This window comes from Carcharhinus amblyrhynchos, chromosome 18 (assembly GCF_965287045.1).
Source record: "Carcharhinus amblyrhynchos chromosome 18, sCarAmb.v2.hapA, whole genome shotgun sequence".
Taxonomy (NCBI): domain Eukaryota; kingdom Metazoa; phylum Chordata; class Chondrichthyes; order Carcharhiniformes; family Carcharhinidae; genus Carcharhinus; species Carcharhinus amblyrhynchos.
The window spans coordinates 22,309,610-22,329,461 of record NC_137341.1 but is presented as its reverse complement, the minus strand read 5'-3'; the positions used below and the strand labels follow the sequence as shown (position 1 = coordinate 22,329,461).

The following is a 19,852-nucleotide window of genomic DNA, read 5'->3' as shown; positions in this document are numbered from 1 at the left end:
TTTTTTACAGGCTCAACTACCCCAACTAACCTTCCAAGCTCCATTCCATTTAAATTACATTTTCATTGTTTCTTGCACTCTATCCCAACCCAATCCCACCTCCCTGGCACTTCTGACCTCACCAATCCAATCCCTAATGCAATCAATTTAAAATCTTGTCTAAAAAAAACTTACTGTGTTCTTGCTCTTTGCTACACTCATAGAAATGAGATATCAGAATCAAATAAAAATTACAAAATATGTCAAGGATCCAACTGAAAACAACTTGCACAATCAGGAAAACTTGCTTTAATAAGAACAAAAGAAATACTAAGAGAAGTCGGCTATACAACACCTTGAGCCTGCTCAACCATTCAATTGGATCACAACAGATCCTTGATCTCAACTGTACTTTCCCATCCAATCCCTGATTCCCTTAGATTCCAACAATCTATCAATCTTAAATTGAAAATACTCAACTTTAGCACAATAAAACATACCAAAATATTTTCCACTGCTCAAAGAGAAAGGAAGATCTTCCAATTCTGTAGAATTATTCACTTCCTTGGATTGGTTGCAAGTGTTGTATAGATAATTAATTAGTTTTTGAAGTATAGTCACAGTTTTTTAGGCAAAAGTGTGGCTGTCATTTTTGCACAGCAAGATCCCATAAATAAGAATTAAGTTAATCTGTTATGGCGCTGTTCATTGAGGGTGAATGCCTTGATCTTCATACAGTAGCACTATAGGATCATTTACATCCACTTGAGAAAGCAAATGGGGCCTCAGCTTAACATTCCATCTAAAGATTGCACCACTTATAATACCATGCCCTCTCAGTACTGCACTAAAATGTCAGCTTAGATCACACACTTGGGTCCTGGAGTGGGGATTGAACCCATGATTGTCAAATTCAGTTGCAGGAAAGACACCACTGGATGGTCTACATTGAAAAAATACTTAGAGGAAATGAGCAAAAATATGGCCAAAGTAGAAGATTCTGAGGAGGCTTTGGAAAAGAGAGATAGAACTAGCTAATTAATTAAGGGAGAGTATACCTGAGTATGGGAAGATTGGCTGAAGGTTCAGCACTGAAGCTTAGCAGAGAGACAGAAAAGGCTAAAACTGAGGGCAAAGGATGTCACACAGGGCTTCAGGAAGTTGCTGGGTCGAGAGAAACAAAACAATTAAGAGTTTTTTTTTAAGGCGAGCACAAAGACTTTGAATCAAATATATTGGAAATTGGTTGGAGGGGATGGAAAGTTGGATTTGTGTGGGATGGAATGCAAGCAGTGGAACTCTAAACAAGTTGTGGTTTACGTAGAGTGGATCTTGGGAGATTGGAGTGAGGAACATTGGAGTAATTGATCCTGTAGGGGAAAGTGGCACAGATAAGGCTTTAGGCTGTAAGGGAGGGGTAATGTAGAAGTAAAAATTGGAAGTCTTGTTGGGGAACCAGGTATGGTATTTGAAGCTTGGCTTAGTGTTAGGCAGTAAACATTTGCTGTTGTTATTCAACTCAGACTGATCAGTTGGTTGAGTGATAAAGTCAGGTGAATAAGTTGAGATGTTTGTTCCAATGTCCAACAAAGGTGTTTTCAATCTTGTCAATCCTAAGCTTGAGAAGCCTTTCACTCATCCATAGAAAACATCCTTTCTGGTTGTATCACAGCTTGGTATGGTTTCTGCTCTGCCCAAGACTGCAATAAACTACAAAAGATCATGAATGTAGTCCAATCCATCACGCAAACTAACCTCCCATCCATGGACTCTGTCTACACTTGCCGCTGCCTTGGCAAAGCAGCCAGCATAATTAAGGACCTCACGCACTTGGACATTCTCTCTTCTACCGCTGGGAAAAAGATACAAAAGTCTGAAGTCATGTACCAACCAACTCAAGAACAGCTTCTTCCCTGCTACCTTTTGAATGGACTTCCCTCACACTAAGTTGATCTTTCTCTATACCCTAGCTGTGACTGTGACACTACATTCTACACTGTCTCGTTTCCTTCTCAATGAATGGTATGCCCTGTCTGTATAGCGTGCAAGAAACAATACTTTTCACTGACAAATAAATGTGACAAAAATAAATCAAATCAAAGACATGATGCTGGACATGGACTCAAGGAAGAGGTAGAGGCACTGAGCTGATGAAGACTGACCCCCAACCAGACCCCTGATTATGGATGGTTTCATTTAAGAACACACAGAAGAAATAGAAAAGACAACATCCATAATTTAGAGGGAATGAAATCTCTGGGGACCAGTGAGCACAGTATGATCAATCTTAAGCTGGTCTGTCAATCAGCACCAGAACAAGAATATATGGCCTTGAAGTGACACGATATGAAGATTGCCATAGGAATTTGAAATAAACAGATCAATCACTGCCTCTCTTAAAGCAGCAGCTAACGAATTGTGGTGAAAACCCGTGAAGCTTTTTTTTACAGTAATTTTCATATAATTTCAAGGCTTATGACTTTTAAAAGGAAAACTTTGAAGGAATGAGGGTCATATCAAATATCTGAACTGAAATGTATTATTAAAAGATTCTTTAGTGCAGGAAAAATTCAATACTTTTAATCTATAATATGCAATAAACTGGATTAAGGTATAATAAGAACATAGAACATGTGAAATCTGAGCAGGAGACCTTTCAGATCTTTGAACCTGGTCTGCTATTCAGTAAAGTCAAGGTTTACCTTCTATCTAAATTGCATTTTCCCAAATTAACCCCAATATCCCTTAATTGCTTAGATTCCAAGAACGTATCAATTTCTGCTTTGAATATACCCCAAAACAGTACATATGGTAGGCTTATTATGGTTTCATATAACTAATGGGATTTATTTACTTTCTTTTCAACTCCCAATTTCTTTGTAACATAGACACAAACCCCTTAAACAAATGTTGTTCTTGCACTTATCTAATTCATTTTCTACAGATTCCTTTACTTCATTGTTTAGAAATTGAGGTCAAAAATTCAGTTTCAGTGCTGGAGAAGCCAGAGGTGTTGAAAATGGGGGTTCCCTGCTTCTGGCAGGGCCTGCACAGCACAGCCTGCTGGTAAGAACACTAGTGTGTGTATATGTACCTGAAGCTTTCAGACTCAGCAGTTTGTGACATCAAATAGCCTCACAAAATGTGTTGAGAACATCCTGCCAATTTTGACTGTGTAGGTCCAGTTATTGTGACCTAAACATTTCCAGCCGAATGTGCATTCGGCTGGTCAGTGGAATAGCATTATTTAAACAGTCAGTCACCCAGTTTGCCAGTATGTTTGACTTCTGCCCTTACAAAGTCTTGGGAAATACTGAGATGTGTTCTTGGAGGTGTTTCGGTGGTGATGTTTTGGACTTTGAAGGGAATGTCGCTGCATTCTGACAGGGAGGTCAGACACATTTTCTGCTCCGTGAACGCACAGCCGGGTAGAGTTATGGGGGGATAGTTTCTGCCCCTCTTGGGTTGCATCGTGAACAGGGCAATGGAGCACAGGCTGCAAAGATGGAAATCTCTTCACAGAAGGAGTGGTCTCCACAGAAAACCCTATCCACCAAGAGTTTGCAGGAAGCATCTCCCCAAGCTCCAGCTCAGCCAGAAGCTGAGTGCACGGCCACAGATTCACCAGCGTGATGGTCACTGAATTGTGCCACTTCCTTCAACACAGCCTAGAGCTGCTCAGCAGGATGGGGACAATGCTGTCAACTGCCATCAATATCTCCACTATCCTCAACTTTTACAGAAGCGGATCCTTCCAGGTGGAAGAAAACAACAATACCTGTGTTTCCCAGTTTGTTGCTCATCACTGCATTGGGAGGTGACAGACACTCTGTGTGACTTTCTTTGTCTCCTGTCTTCTCAGACAGAAGCAGTTGGAGTGGGCATGTTACTACAGTAGAAGGAGCCATTGACTATAACACGTGACGCTGGTTCCCACGTGTAAATGAGAGAGGTGGGAAGCGTAAGGGTGACCATTCCATCACCATGGGTGACCATGCCCTGAAAATGACACCTGTTATCCTGCCAGCAGCCATGATGCCTTCATCCTGAGATAGTCTGCTGTTCTCACCAACTTTGTGCCACAATGACAAACCAGAGACTAGCTACTTGGAGACATGGGGATTCCCTCAGCGCACATGGCTCATGACTCATCTCTAGCACCTGACAATGCAAGAGAGCTCAGCAGCCACAAGACGCAAAGCATTGCCATCCTGAAGCAATGATTTCACACTGGGGAAATGCTTTCACACTCAATTAAGTGGTTTCCAAGTTCATCGTGGTCTGCTAAGTCCTTCATAAACCTTTCTATCATGTGGACTCAAACCTTCACTCCAGATGGGCTGAGGAACTCCGTTTCTCTTAAGGTCTCATCATCTCAACACTGTTGCTCCATAATTTTCCATCATCAAATCCATATGCCACTATCACAGCATTCCTTTGACTAAAATTCTGAAATAAAGGCTACCAACAAATCCTTTCTATAAGAGCCTTACACAAGAACACTTTCAATGTGCATTGTATTGGACCTGCTTTGTATCTGGTCTTGGGTTACATATTCAATTCATTCAAATGAGCAGACAACATAAACTTTGCATGCTTCAGTGGGACTGGGCACAGGCTAATCACAAATCTCAACCCTATGCCTGAAACAAATACAATCAAAACCTTACCCCCTTGGCTGTTTCTTTTGGACCACAGTCTCTTTACGCTGATCCTGTTCTACTCACTTCATATTTTTCACATAATGTGTCATACTTCCAATTGCCATTTAATTGCACAATTGATTCAAATCCTTCTGAAATCATCAGTTGCATTCTTTACTGCTAACGCTGTTTTAATGCAACCTTCAAATTTAGCATTATATTTGGTTTAAGTGTGTAGATCATTTACATAAAGAAGCAGCAATAAAGATTCAAGCATTGACCCCTGTAGAACTCTATCTAATAACTTCCTCTTAATCTGATTCTTTACCTTGCCAGTATTCTCTTGATGCCCTGTTTTCATTAACTAACCAATGTAATCAGTCCCAAAAGTTTTAGTTTAATTATAAGTCCTTCACGTGGAACTTTGCTAACAGCTTTCTGAAAATCCAACTGAACCATGTATCATATGGAGTTTTATTATATTTGGAAAGAAGTCTAAATCTATTCTGGCTGATTCTTAAGTTTTCCCATACAATCCAGGAACTAAGGATTAGAATTAAAACCAACCTTTTGGTTATCTGTCATAATATTTCCTCATATGGTTTGGGGCTATACTTTGTTTTATAATGCTCCTTTGAAGCATTTTAGGATGTTTGATAAATTGGTGTTGCTCAGATTGGAGAAGGAAGTGGCTCAATGGTGGGTCAACTTTTGTCCTCCTTATCACTCGGTATTACTTTGTCTCTTTATCTGATCACATGCTTGTTCTTACTCTTTCAAATACAAATAGATCATTTGGATTTATGCAGAGAGAATGCGTAATGTTCTGTTAACACAAAAGTAGGGAGTTTTACAGGGGCTACAAAAGACTCTAAGAGACTTAGGAGGTTAGCAGAATGTGTTGACAGAGGTAATTATTGCCAAGAAATGTGCAGTGATACCTTCTGCAAGAAAGAGCAAGGAATTGGGAACATGAATTCAATAGAATTTGGACTTATTGGTTTGAATATATAATTAATTGAAAATGCAGTTTTAAAGCATTTTGTAGTTCATAAGTATAGGCATAGAGTACCAGAGCAAAGAGATTATGCTAAATTTGTAATTGAGGTAGAATACAGAGTTTTGAAGACCCTATTATGAGACAGGACATTGAACCATAGAAACGATGCAGATTAAATTCAAAATAAGGACAGTGGTTGGAAGAAATTGCTTTCTGCTCTGGGTTACTGCAGGGGAAATAGTTGAGGTAGAAGTAATTGAATTTAAGAAAAGGATAGATAATCATTTGAAGAGAAGATGATTCAGAGCTATAGGGAAAGAGTGGAGTCATGGGATTTGTTTTTAATTGCCGTGGTCAATGGACAGCAATGACATTATGTCTCAGTGGCCTCTTTCTATGCTGTAAACCTTTATGATTCTACAGACATAGAGAAAACCAATTCCAAATGTAATGGGAATTAAATATAAGGTTAGAGAAGCTGCTGCTCTATAGCCCATGGTGAAGAATATTTGAGTATGCAAAAATATTAAACATGTAATTCAAGGTGCAGCTAGAATGTTACTTCAACACGGGCCAGACTAGTGGATTTATTTATTTAAGACAAAAGTAACAACAAAAAAGTAACATACTTCTTAATCTAAAGGTTGCTAAATATTTGGAATAAACTAAAAAGCACGTTAATGGATCTTAAAACATTTGGGGTGCTAAAAGTAGTTTGGGTAAGTTGGGTTGTTTGAGCAGTGAGATGAATAGCTTTTGCTCATAACTTCCTTTATTGGACTTTATCTTAAAAAATATGTTAAACAAATTAGTTGGGTTTATAAGTAACTCAGAGAGATTATTTGTATCTTGAGTTCATAAATGCCCTACACAATGAAACAAAACCATTCAACCTGATTGAAGCGCTTTCTCTCTCTCTGTCTCTCTCTGGAAACTTACGCAGCAAATATTCCGCAGTGTCCTGCTCATAGTCAGCATCCTCTGGAAAATGATCAATTATTTTGCAGATTCCTTTGAAGGTACCTGTTTGGAACACACATTTTAGAATCCAGCACTTAAATACGTATAAAAATAGACACACAAGATTTTTTTTCAAAAGGAAAGAGATCAAAATACATCAACATGGAAGAAAATTAAGTGAAATTAAATTGTAGTCTGAAATCGCTTTTCACATCCAGTACTCAACTTCATAGAGAATTTCTTCACTGCTCATCACTGATCCATTAGTGCCAGAGGCTTCTTTCAAAAATGCATCTGGAGCTGAAAGCAATGCAATCATCATTTCAGCATGAAATCCTGAATCTTTGTTGGTCCTGGTTGCAATCATTCTCCATTCTCTTTCTCTCTCCACTTTCTTCCTATTTTCCTCTCTCACTATTTTCTTCCTTCATGATCTTCCTCTGTCCTCTCCCAATTCTCTCTCTGTCTCTCCATTCTTATCCTCCATTATCTTATTTTTCTCCTCTCACCCTTTTCTTCTCCCAATTCCCATTCCTCCTCCTTTTCATTCTCATCCCTTTATTTAATGGATACCTTTGCACACTTTGAGTTAATTTAAGAACATAAGAACATAAGAAATAGGAGCAGGAGTAGGCCATCTAGCCCTTCGAGCCTGCCCCGCCATTCAATAAGATCATGGCTGATCTGAAGTGGCTCAGTTCCACATTCCCGCCCTCTCCCCATAACCCTTAATCCCCTCTCTTATCAAGAACCCATCAACCCGCTTCTTAAAAATATTTAGCGAGGCAGCCTCCACCACTTCAACGGGCAGAGAATTCCAGAGATTCACCACCCTTTGAGTGAAGAAGTTCCTCCTCAACTCCGTTCTAAACCACCCCCCCTTTATCTTGAGGCTGTGCCCCCTAGTCCTATTGTCTTTTTTGAGCGGGAAGAGTCTCTCCACCTCTATCCTATCCATCCCATTCATCATCTTATACGTCTCAATGAGATCTCCCCTCATTCTTCTAAACTCTAACGAGTACAAGCCCAGTTTATTCAGCCTCTCCTCATAGCTCAATCCCCTCAACTCCGGTATCAGCCTAGTAAACCTCCTCTGCACTCCCTCCAGGGCCAAAATATCCTTGCGCAGGTGCGGCGCCCAAAACTGCACACAGTACTCCAGCTGCGGCCTCACCAATGCCCTATACAGCTGCAGCAAGACCTCCCTACTTTTATATTCAATCCCCCTCGCTATGAAGGCCAGCATCCCATTCGCCTTCCTGACCACCTGCTGCACCTGCAAGCTGGGTTTTTGCGACTCATGCACAAGGACCCCGAGGTCCCTCTGCACCGTCGCCTGCTGCAGTTTTTCGCCACGTAAGTAATAGTCCTTCCTACCATTCTTCCTACCAAAGTGGACCACCTCACACTTGCCAACATTAAATTCCATTTGCCATTTCCTGGCCCATTCGCCCAGCCTATCTAGATCCTTCTGCAGACTCTCCACACCCTCCGCACAATTTGCCTTTCCCCCAATCTTGGTGTCATCAGCAAATTTCGACACCCTGCACTCGGTTCCCTCCTCCAGATCATCTATATAAATGGTAAATAGCTGAGGCCCCAGCACCGACCCCTGGGGCACCCCACTAGTCACCAACCGCCAATCCGAATAGCACCCATTGACCCCCACTCTCTGCCTCCTATTTGACAACCAATCCTCTATCCACGCTAACACCCTACCCCCAACTCCATGTCCCCTGACCTTCTGCAATAACCTCTTGTGAGGTACCTTGTCAAACGCCTTCTGAAAATCCAGAAAGACCACATCCACCGGTTCTCCTCTATCCACTGCCCTAGACACATCCTCATAGAACTCCAGTAAATTTGTCAGACACGACTTCCCTTTAATGAAACCGTGTTGCGTCCGCCCTATCAAGCAATTCCCTTCAAGATGCCTCGCAATTTCCTCCTTAATGACGGATTCTAACATTTTACCTACCACAGACGTTAAACTAACCGGCCTATAATTCCCCGCCTTTTGCCTGGCACCCTTCTTAAACAACGGCGTAACATTAGCCGTTTTCCAATCTTCCGGCACTTCCCCGGAATCCAGCGACGTCTGGAAAATAACCACCAAGGCATCCACTATAACCTCCGCCATTTCTTTCAGAACCCTCGGATGCATTCCATCCGGTCCTGGGGACTTGTCCACAATCAGCCCCTCCAGTCTGTCGAGCACCACCTCTCTAGTAACAGTAATGTCATTAAGACCCTCCATTCCTACCACCTTTCCATCTCTAACACCCGGCAAATTATTCACGTCCTCCTCCGTGAAGACAGAAACAAAAAAGTTATTCAAGACCTTAGCCATATCCCCATCCCCTACCACTAGCTCCCCTTTCTCATCCTGTAAAGGACCAACGTTCACCCTAGCCAGCCTCTTCCTTTTTATATATTTATAAAAACTCTTGCTATCCTTTTTTATATTAAGTGCTAGCCCAGCCTCATAGCTTCTCCTACCCTCCTTTATCAACTTCTTTGTCAATCTTTGTTGACATTTAAACCTTTCCCAATCCTCTTCTCGCCCACTGCTCTTAGCTACTCTAAATTCCTCCGCTTTTAATTTAACACTTTCCTTCACCTCCTTCGTTATCCACGGCTTATTACCTCTCTTCCTACTGTCCTTTTTAACCATCGGAATAAATTTCTGCTGAGCACCAAGAAAGATCTCCTTAAAGATCCTCCACTGCTCCTCAGCAGACCTACCTTCCAACGCACTCCCCCAGTCCACATTTGCCAATTCTTCTCTCATCCTACCATACTCCCCTCTATTCAAACAAAGGACGCGTGTCCGGGAACCCACTTTCTCCTCCTCCATCTGCACCAGAAACTCCACCATACAATGATCACTCTCTCCAAGAGGATCCTTCACCGCAAGGTCCCTAATTCTACCCGCCTCATTACATAGCACCAGATCCAAGATAGCTCTCTCCCTCGTCGGCTCCAACACACACTGTTCAAGGAAATTATCCCGGCAGCATTCCAAGAACTCCTCCTCGAGCCCACCTCGTCCAACATGGGTCGACCAATCAATATGCAGATTAAAATCTCCCATAACTACTGCCGTCCCATTCCTGCACGCCGCACTTATTTGCGTGTTAACAGCCCGCCCCACCTCCAGATCATTATTCGGGGGCCTATAGACGACACCCACCAGCGTCTTCCTCCCTTTGCTGTTCCTAATCTCCACCCACAACGATTCCACGTTCTGCTCTTTGGCTCCGATATCATCCCTTGCTACCACCTTGATACTATCCTTAATCAGCAGAGCTACGCCACCCCCTCTTTCCTCCTGCCTATCCTTCCTAAACACTTGATAGCCCTGTACATTCAGCTCCCAGTCCCTGTCACCTTGCAGCCACGTCTCTGTAATGGCCACCAGATCGTATCCATTTGTGTCGATCTGCGCCACCAGCTCATCCACTTTATTCCGAATGCTTCGTGCATTCAGATAAAACGCTTTCATCCCAGCCTTCACCTGGACCCTATTTGCCGTAACGCCACCAATTGGGACATCCTCGGCCTCTTCCCTTACCTGTACCCTATCCTTAACTTTAGACCTCGTAGCGTCACCTACCCTCGCACCCTCCCCCCCCCCCCCCCCTAATTAGTTTAAAGCCCTGTCTACAGTCCTCTTTACTCGATTCGCCAACACTCTGGTCCCAGCACGATTCAGACCAACCCCATCCCGCCCGAACAAGTCCCACCTACCCCAATACTGGTGCCAATGCCCCATAAATTCAAACCCATTCCTCCCACACCAATCCCTGAGCCACCCATTCACTTCCTTTATCCTGTCAACCCTACGCCCGTCTGCACTCAGTTCAGGCAGTAGCCCAGAGACGACCACCTTGTCGGTTCTACTTTTTAATTCCATTCCCAGCTTCTCATACTCCCTCCCCAGATCCTCAGTCCGCACTTTGCCTACGTCGCCGGCACTACAACGACCGGGTTCTCACCCTCCCACTCCAGGTTCCTCTGCAGCCCAGCTGCGACATCCTGTACCCAAGCACCAGGCAGACAACACACCCTTCTGTGCACTTTGTCATTGTGACAAAGGACAGTGTCAATACCCTTCACCCCACTATCCCCAATCACTACTACGTTCCTTTTCCCCTTCTCTTTGCCTATGTCCTGCTGCATCACTGTACCGTGTGCAGTTTGCTCACCAACCTCACCTGCCTCGTCCTCTTCCAGACTGGAAGCAAGAACCTCAAACCTGTTATGCAGATTAAGAGGCTGAGGCCTCCGCTCCTCACCCCCCTTCCTCCTCCTCCCAGCAGCCCCCTTTTGTCCCTGACCCTTAGATTTAGCCAGTCTAGGGGCACCCTCTCTCCCCCTGATGAGCCTCAGTGTCTGTAGCTCAGAGGCCAGCTCATCCACCTTGAGCTGGAGCTCCTCCAGCAACCTGCACTTACTGCAGACATGGTCACTGGGAAGGACCCTGGGGTCCGCCAGTTCCCACATCATACAGAAACCACACATCACATGCCCCTCCATTATTCACTGTAATTTTTTATGGGGAAAAAATTTTTTTCCTTGTTTCTTGCTGTAGTAGTTTTGAAAAAATTTTTTTTCCTTGTTTTTTTTCAAACAAACTCACCTGGCCTTTTTCCTTCAAGCCCTTTTTGATATTAAGCCCTATTAACTCACTTTCCTTTTAATATCTTTACCAAGTATTTTAGTCCTGAGCAAAATTTTCTTTGATTAATTGCTAGGATTTGTAATGTTTTCTGTTCAATATATGAATGTGAGGAGGGTTATTTCACACGCCTATTCAGTGCAGATGACATCAATCTGTGAATGCAATTTGTCCTCTGATGTCAGATGGTTGGAGTCTATTTTTTGTGTCAGCCTCTTGCTTTACATCATCACTGAATAATAGTGCTTCATTTGAAAAAAATGAAGGGAGTTTGACTTAAACTTGCTTACAGCACCACAATAGGGAAAATTCTCCAAGCTTCCTGAGAGACTAACATCCTTGATGTGCATAAATCACCAGGCCAGATTGGTTGTATGCCAGGCTGTTAAAGGAAGCCAGAGAGAACATAGCTGATGTCCTGAGGATAATTTTTCAATCCTTACTAAATACAGGTGAGGCACCAGAGGATTGGAGGTTTGCAAACACTGTACCAATATTTTAAGAGTTCAAGGGTAGGCCAGAAAATCATAGTCCTTCAGTAGTGGGCAAATTATTGGAATCAATTTTGAGAGTCAGGATAAACTGTTACTTAAAAAGGCACGAATTGATTAGGAATTGTCAGTATGGTTTTGATAGGAGAAGATCGCATTTTACTAACTTACTACTGGGCAGCATGATGGCACAGTGGTTAGCACTGCTGCCTGAACCAGGGTTTGAGCCTTGGGTTCTTGACTGTGTGGAGTTTACACATTCTCCCTGTGTCTGTGTGGGTTTCCCCCAGGTGCTCTGGTTTCCTTCCACAGCCCAAAGATGTGCAGGTTATGTGGACTGGCCATGCTAAATTGCCCCTTTGTGTAGGCTAGGTAGATTAGCCATGTTGGATCCAAATTGAGCTCAGTGACAGGAAACAAAGGGTAATAATGATTGATGGGATGTTTTTGTGAATGTAAAGCACTTTCCAGTGTTGTTCCACAGGGCTCAGTGTTTGGGCCCTTGCTATTTGTTGTACAAATAATTTAGATGATTGGGAAGTTTGCAGTTTGCATAAAGATTGTTGATAGTGAAGACGCTAGCTGTCAACTCCTGACTCATGAAAATTTTGTTTGGCTGAGTGGGCGGGGAAGTGGCAAATGGAATTCAATTCAGAAGTGTGAGGTAATACATTTGGGGAGGGTAAACAAAGCAAGAAAAAACTCAATAAAAGGAGGAGTATTGAAAGGGGTTGAGGAAGTGATGGACTTTGGAATGCATTCCACAGGTCCCTGGAGATGGCAGGAGTGGTGGCTAAGGTGGCAAATAAAGCATTTGGAAAGTTTTCCTTTATTGGATGAGATATTGAATACAAACCACCACCGTTCTGATGTAAAAATATATCACCTTTCTTTCACTGTGGCAGGGCCAAAATCATGGAACTCACTCCCTAAAAGCACATGGGTATATCTACACAATATGTCTCACAGCAGAGAAGGCAGATCACCACCACCTTCTCAAGAGCAATTAGGGATGGACAGTAAATGCTGAACTAGCCAGCTACACCCACATCTCAAGAATGTTTTTTTTTCAAAAGCAGAGACATAATCCTGGAATGATATAAAATGCTGGTTAGACCATAGTTGGAATATTTTTGAATGGCCTGGTTGCTACATTACATGAAGGTCACAAATTATCTTAAGAGAGTGCAGAGAAAATTTACAAAATCTTGCCAAGGCTTGAAATTTACAGCTATGAGAAAAGATTGGATAGGTGAGGGTTATTTCTCTTAGAGGCCGAGGAATGACTTAATTGTGGTGTACAAAATTATGAGGGCCTTAGATAGGGTAGATAGGAAAGATCTGTTTTCTCTCGCTGAAAGGTCAGTTACCAATTGGTAGAAGATTTAGAGGTGACATGAGCAAAGCGTTTTCACCCAGAGGATGATAGGCATCTGGAATTTACTGTCTGAATTGGTGGTTGATGCTAGAGTTCGACTTATTTAAAAGATACCTGGACCTATGCCTGAAGTTCCGTAAGTGGTAAGGCTATGGACCAGGTGCTAAAAGTGGGATTAAAATGAGCGACTAGTTTCCCTTTTTTTTGGCTGGCATAGACACAATGGGATGAATGGCTGCTTTCTGTCATAACCTTTCTATGGCTCCAATAGTGAATGAAAGAAAAATACTTTTATGTATATAAGCGCTTTTCATGACCATTAGAAACTCAAAGCACTTTACAGCCAGTAAAGTACATTTTAAAGTGCGGACGATGCTGTAATGTAGGAATCATGACAGCTAATTAGCGCAAAGTAAATTCCCACAAACAGCAGTGTGTTAATGACCAGATAACCTATTTCTTTGTGATGTTGAATGAGGGATAAGTATTAGCCAGGACACTAGGGATAATTCTCCTTCTCTTCAAAATACTGTCATGGGATTTTTTTACATTCATCCAAGCAGGAAAATGGAGCATCAGTTTAATGTGTCATCCAAAAGAAAGCATGGATGACACTCCTCAGTACTGTATTGGAGTGTCAGCCTTGAATCTTGTGCTCAAGCCCTGGAATGGTAACTAAAGTAAGAAGCCTCACAACACCAGATTAAAGTCCAACAGATTTATCTGGTAGTACAAGCTTTCGGAGTGTCGTTCCCTCTTCAACTGAGTGACGAGGAACGACACTCCAAAAACTTATGCTACCAGATAAACTTGTTGGACTTTAACCTGGCGTTGTGAGACCTCTTACTGTGCTTATCCCAGTCCAATGCCGGCATCTCCTCATCGTGGTAACTAAACTCGGAGACTTAGAGTCAAAAGTACTACTAGTTGGGCCACATACTCTTAAGCTTTTAAAGAGATGATTATGTTGGCCTGGAGCATCCCACTGGATAACAGAATAGAACCGTTTACATCTATTGAGTGAGGTTAGCACATTTATTTGCTCAAAGGTTCCAGCAATTTATGCAACAAGCTAGGTCTCATATAATATAGGCCCGGTCACATTCCTGTTTAATGCCCCTCTCTGCTAGTGCAATTCTCAGATAGATCAGTCTCTAACGTCACTTGTCCGTAATATTTAGCAAGAAGAAAAATCTAAATGAACACTGTTGTGAAGATTAGAAACCAGCTGAAAATCATTAACCAGAACACAGGTACTTTAGGAACAGGTGTAGACCATTCAGCTCCTCATGACTGATCGCTAATTCTATTTACACATATTTACTCCATCTTTCTTTACCTGACAAAAATCAATTAGTCTCAGTCTCGAAAACTCCAAGTGTCACCCAGCATCCACATTATAAATTAATGAATGAGTAAAACAAGGATGAAGAAATTTTCTTTCATGGCTGTAGTTTGAAGTATCTTTTTGAAGGCTGAATATTTGATACTGTTTGTTAGATTTTGGTTGACAAATATAAACCCAGTTGTCAATTCCTCCCTCTGCCACTTTTCAGATACTGCCTCCCAAGAGACTGTTGCTTTGGATTATATTTTGTCCTTCTCTCCATCATTTGATCCATTATTACTTTATTCTCTTTTTCTGCTAGCTGCTTTCTGATTCCAAAAAATCAACAAGATAGACTTAAATCTATCAGTCTCTGCTTCCTGCACAGTTGTCTCTTTTAGCCTCGCTCTATCCATTTATCTATAGTTTAATATGTCTATCTAGCCACTATTTCCTGTTAATGTACTAGAATCAACTTTTATTCTCTATACAGTGCTTTATAATTTTCTGTGCAGTGTCTAAGGTCAAACTGACTGTGCCAGCAATGATAATGTGTATAACAGGATGGAGTATCCTAGCACTGACCGAGTGTATCAGATGGCTGAATGCAAATTGTTGTATCTGCAGGCTGACAAGTCTCCGAGTCCTGATAGATTTCATCCTACAGTCTTAAAAGAAGTGACTGATGAGATAGTTGATGCATTGGTTATAATTTTACAATATTCCCTAGATTCAGGGAAGGTTCCATTAGATTGGAAAACAGCAAATGTAACATCTTTATTTAAAAAGCCAGAGAGACAGAATACAGGAAACTACAGGCTAGTTAGCTTAACGTCTGTCATGGGGAAAATGTTCGATGCCGTTATTTAGGATGTTATAGCAGGGCACTGAGAGAAATTCAGGATAATTAGGCAGAGTCATCATACTTTCATGAGAGGGACATCATGTTTAAGCAACTTATTGGAGTTCTCTGAAAAAGTAACATGTGCTGTTAGATAAAGAGGAACCGGTGGATGTACTGTACTTAGATATGCTGAAGGTATTTAGCGGGAGGCAGTGGCATAGTGGTAATGTCACTGGATGAATAATCCAGAGATGTAGGTTAAAGCTCTGTAAACCTGGGATTGAATCCCAACAAAGCCAATGATGAAATTTGAATTCAACAAAAAAAATTCCTGAAATTAAAAGTTTAATGATGACCATGGAACCATTAGCGATTGCCGTAAAAACCCATCTGGTTCACTAATGTGAAGGAAATCTTCCATTCTTGCCTGGTCTGGCCCACATGTAACTGCAGACCCACAGCAATGTGGTTGATTCTTAAAATGCTCTCTGAAATGGCCTAGGAAATCACTCAGTTGAAAGGCAAATAGGGATGGGCAATAAATGCTGGCCCAGCCAGCGGTGTCCACATCCCCTGAATGAATTAAATAAAAAAGGTGCCACATCAAAGGTTATTGCAGAAAATAAAAGCTGACTGTGTAGGAGGTAACATTGGTATGGATAGAAGATTGGCTAGCTAACAGGAAGCATCACAGGGATCAATCAATGCTGGGACCTCAACCTTTTACAATTTATATCAATGACTCGGATGAAGGCACCAACATTTTGGCTGCTAAATTTGTTGATGACACAAAGATAAATAGAAAAATAAGTTGTGAAGAGGACGTAAGGGTGGGTTTCTCCAATCTAGTCTGTACCGGCCCTGCGGGCAAAAAGAATGCAAAATTTGATGCTTAGCCAAAACTCCATTCACTGCAGTGGGACCAGAGAATCCCAGCCACTGTCAAGGTTGGGGGTTTTTGGTGAAGGAGACGACAAAGGGATATAAATAGGTTAAGTGGGTGGGCAAAGATCTGGCGAATGGAGTAAAATGTGGACAAATGTGAAATTGTCCATTTTAACAGGAAGAATAAAAAATAAACATCTCTAAATGGTGAGAGGTTGCAGAACTCAGATGCAGGGGGATCTGGATGTCCTAGTGCACGAATTGCTAAAGGTTATGCAGGTACTGCAAGCAATTAGGAAAGCCACTAGAATGTTATCATCTATTGCAAAGAGAATTGAATACAAAAGTAGGAAGGTTATGCTTTAGTTATACAGGACATTGGTAAGATGACATATGGAGCACTGTATCCAATATTGGTTTCCTTATTTAAGAAAATATGTAAATACATAATTCAGAGAAGGTTTACTGGATAATACCTGGAATGGGAGAGTCTTAGGCGGAAAGGTTGGACATTCCAGGCTGGTATCCACTGGAATTTAGAACAGTAAGAGGAGATTTGATTGAAACCTTTAAGATCCTGAGAGGTCTTGACAGAGTGGATGTTGAGAGGATGTTTCCTTGTGTGGGAGAATTTAAAAATTGAGGGTCACCCATTTAAAATAGAGGTGAGGAGAATGTTTTTCTGTTGGTGGATTGTGAGTCTTAGAAATTCTGTTCTTCAAAAGGTGATGGAAGCAGAGTCTTTGAATATCTTTACCGCAGAACTGGATGGATTCTTGATAAGCAAGGGGGTGAAAGGTTATTGGGAGTAGGTGGATGTGGAATTATGGTTGCAATCAGATCAGTCATGATTGTATTGAATGGCAGAGTAGACTTGAGGGGCTGAATGGCCTACTACTGCTCCTAATTCATCTGTTCATATATGGCCCAGTGTTGACTCTTTATAAGAGGACAGGACACTCAAGGAGGACTATGCAGGTGGTATAGAAATCCCCTGAGTGCATCTCATTCTATAATCATGCTCCACAGTGACATGCAAGCCACATTCCTCATCAGTGGAACCGCCACAGATCCTACCTTAGTGAAAACTGGGGTCAAACAAGTCCGTGTCATAGCACTAATCCTCTTTTCCATTTTCTTTACCGTAACATTGCACATCACCTCCAACAAAATACCCAAAGACCTGGAGATTATCTACAGAACAGACAGTAAACTGTTCAACCTAGTCCACCTTCAATTCAAAACCAAAACCATTCCAACCTCCGTCATAGAGCACCAGTCTGCAGATGACATTTGTGTGTTCATGTGTGTGTTCATTCAGGAACTGAGCGCCAGATCATTGTCAACATCTTCTCCAAAGAATATGACAAATTGGGCCTTCCACTGAACACCTGGAAAACTTTTTCACTGTGTCAATCAAGATCAACTACAAGATCCTAGAAAATGTGGATCATTTTTCATATTTTGGTAACCTTCTCTGGACAGTGCAGCTGAATGTGTGACTAGCAAAATGATACAGCAGGAACACTTTAGATTCCGGTTCTCATGGAGGCGGTAGCTGAACAAATTGGACCTCAACAAGGTAGGGATCAATGCTATGGTGGGGAGGTCTGATCATGATGTTGGGGAGTATTTAAACTAACTTGGTAGGGGGAATAGAAACCCGAGCATAGATTCAGAAGCAAGGGTCAAAACATTTGTTCTTTTCAAAGGTTTTTCTTAGGATCTTCTCAAGGGTTACTTTTTGAGTTTCAAGGGTTATTTTTCATTTTCACATGAGAAGTTCCTTTCCATTTTCTTTCCAATTTGGATTCTACATACGATTCCCAATATTAAACTTAAGATCATATTCATCTCAACTTTCAACTATTTGACACAATAGAACATAAATTGCAAGGCTATAGAGAAAGCATGCTGTAAATTTACAGGAAATGTTTAATATAAGGAATGAGATTCAACGTTGTAATCTAATCAACGTCTTCAATTGTAATCCAACTGAGCTTCACTGACAACTTAGATGAGTGTTTCCTCACTGTATAGGATAAATAACATCCTGCAACTCAATTCTGATTTATTACACTTTGTTAGAAGTATTAGTTCCAAGTTATTGAGCAGAATTTAATAAAACAACTATGAGATAATGCACCACAATGTCTCTCCAACCTCCACTGGGGTTCATCTACTTTTCATCTGTTTCACAAAAGCAGATAATGAAGCAGACATTGTAGTTAAGAAATAGGAATGTGAAATTGGGGAGCAGATGGTATAGTGGTATTGTGACTAGACTAGTAATAGTGATATTACCCAGGGTAATGCTGTACGTTCGAATCCCACCATGGCAGATGCTGAAATTTGAATTTGATAAAAATCTGGAATTAAAGGTCTAATTGAAAACCATGAAACAATTGTCATAAAAAAAATCTGGGATCTTCAGCGAAGGAATCTGTTAACTCTTAAAAATATATTTTGAAATGGCACTTGAAGGGAAATGCTCCTACTTCTTATGTTCTTATGTTCTTATGAAATTAGGGATGGGCAATAAATATTGGCCCAGCCAGTGACATCTGCATCCCCTGACTGAATTTTTTAAAGAATTGGATGGGATAAACTTAGTGAGGGAGTAAATATAACGTGCTTAATAAATCACCAGACCAGCTGAAATATATCTAGGCTAAGAGAAGCAAAGGAAGGAATAGTGAAGGATCTGATTATCATTTTCAATTACGTCTGGCTATAAGCATGATGCCAGGGGACTAGAGGATTGTTACTGCTGGACATTGTTTAATGGAGGAGGAAGGAACAGAATTGAGTAACTACAGTCCTGTCAGCCTAGCATTGGTGGCGGGCAAATTTTAAAAATTATTTATTAGTGTCACAAATAGGCTTAGATTAACACTGCAATGAAGTTACTGTGAAAATCCCCTAGTCGCCATACTCCGGTGCCTGTTTGGTACACTGAGGGAGAATTCAGCATGGCTAATTCCCCCGGCCAGCACGTCCTTTAGACTGTGGGATGAAATCGGAGCTCCCAGAGGAAACCCATGCAGAGATGGGGAGAACAAGCAGACTCCACACAGATAGTGACCCAAGTCAGAAATCAAACTGGAGTCCTGGCACTGTGAGGCAGCAGTGCTAACCACTGTGCTGCTCTATTGGAGAAACCTCTGAAATACAGTGTCATCAGTTATAAAGGTAGAGATTAATCAAGAGCAAATCAACATGGATTTGTTTAGGAAAGCTTGTGTCTGATTAACATGATTGAATATTTTGAGGGTGGAGCAAGGACTGTCAATAAGGGTATTGCACTTGATGTGTATGTATGTATTTCAGCAAGACTTTTGATAAGGATCCTCAAGGCAGACTTAATTGAAGACACATGGGATACAAGGGTAAGTGGCAAGTTGGATCCAACATTTGCTGAATGGCAAGAATCAAAGGGTAATTGTTGATGGCATTTTTGCCACTGGAAGGCAATTTCCAATGGGGTTCTGCAGGGCTTAGGGCTGATTCCCCCCTTGCTGTGCAAGGGAATGACTTAGATTTAAATGAAGGGGAATCAATAGATAAACACGGAAGTTGGCCAAATTGTTGACAGTGCAGTAAAAAGCTGCAGACTGTAGGCAGATGTCAACATTAAGCAGGCAAAAAAATGACACATGGATGT

At 41.6% G+C, this 19,852-nt stretch overlaps 1 protein-coding gene across 1 annotated transcript in view; it reads right to left on the bottom strand.

Annotated features, from left to right (window-relative positions):
- LOC145354663 (voltage-dependent calcium channel gamma-3 subunit-like) overlaps positions 1-19,852 on the bottom strand; it is a 46,698-nt gene that overhangs the window by 9,030 nt on the left and 17,816 nt on the right. The window contains exon 2 of the mRNA XM_080206095.1: positions 6,562-6,645. Within this exon, the coding sequence (XP_080062221.1) occupies positions 6,562-6,645 (84 nt within the window). The remainder of the gene's footprint in view (positions 1-6,561; positions 6,646-19,852) is intronic.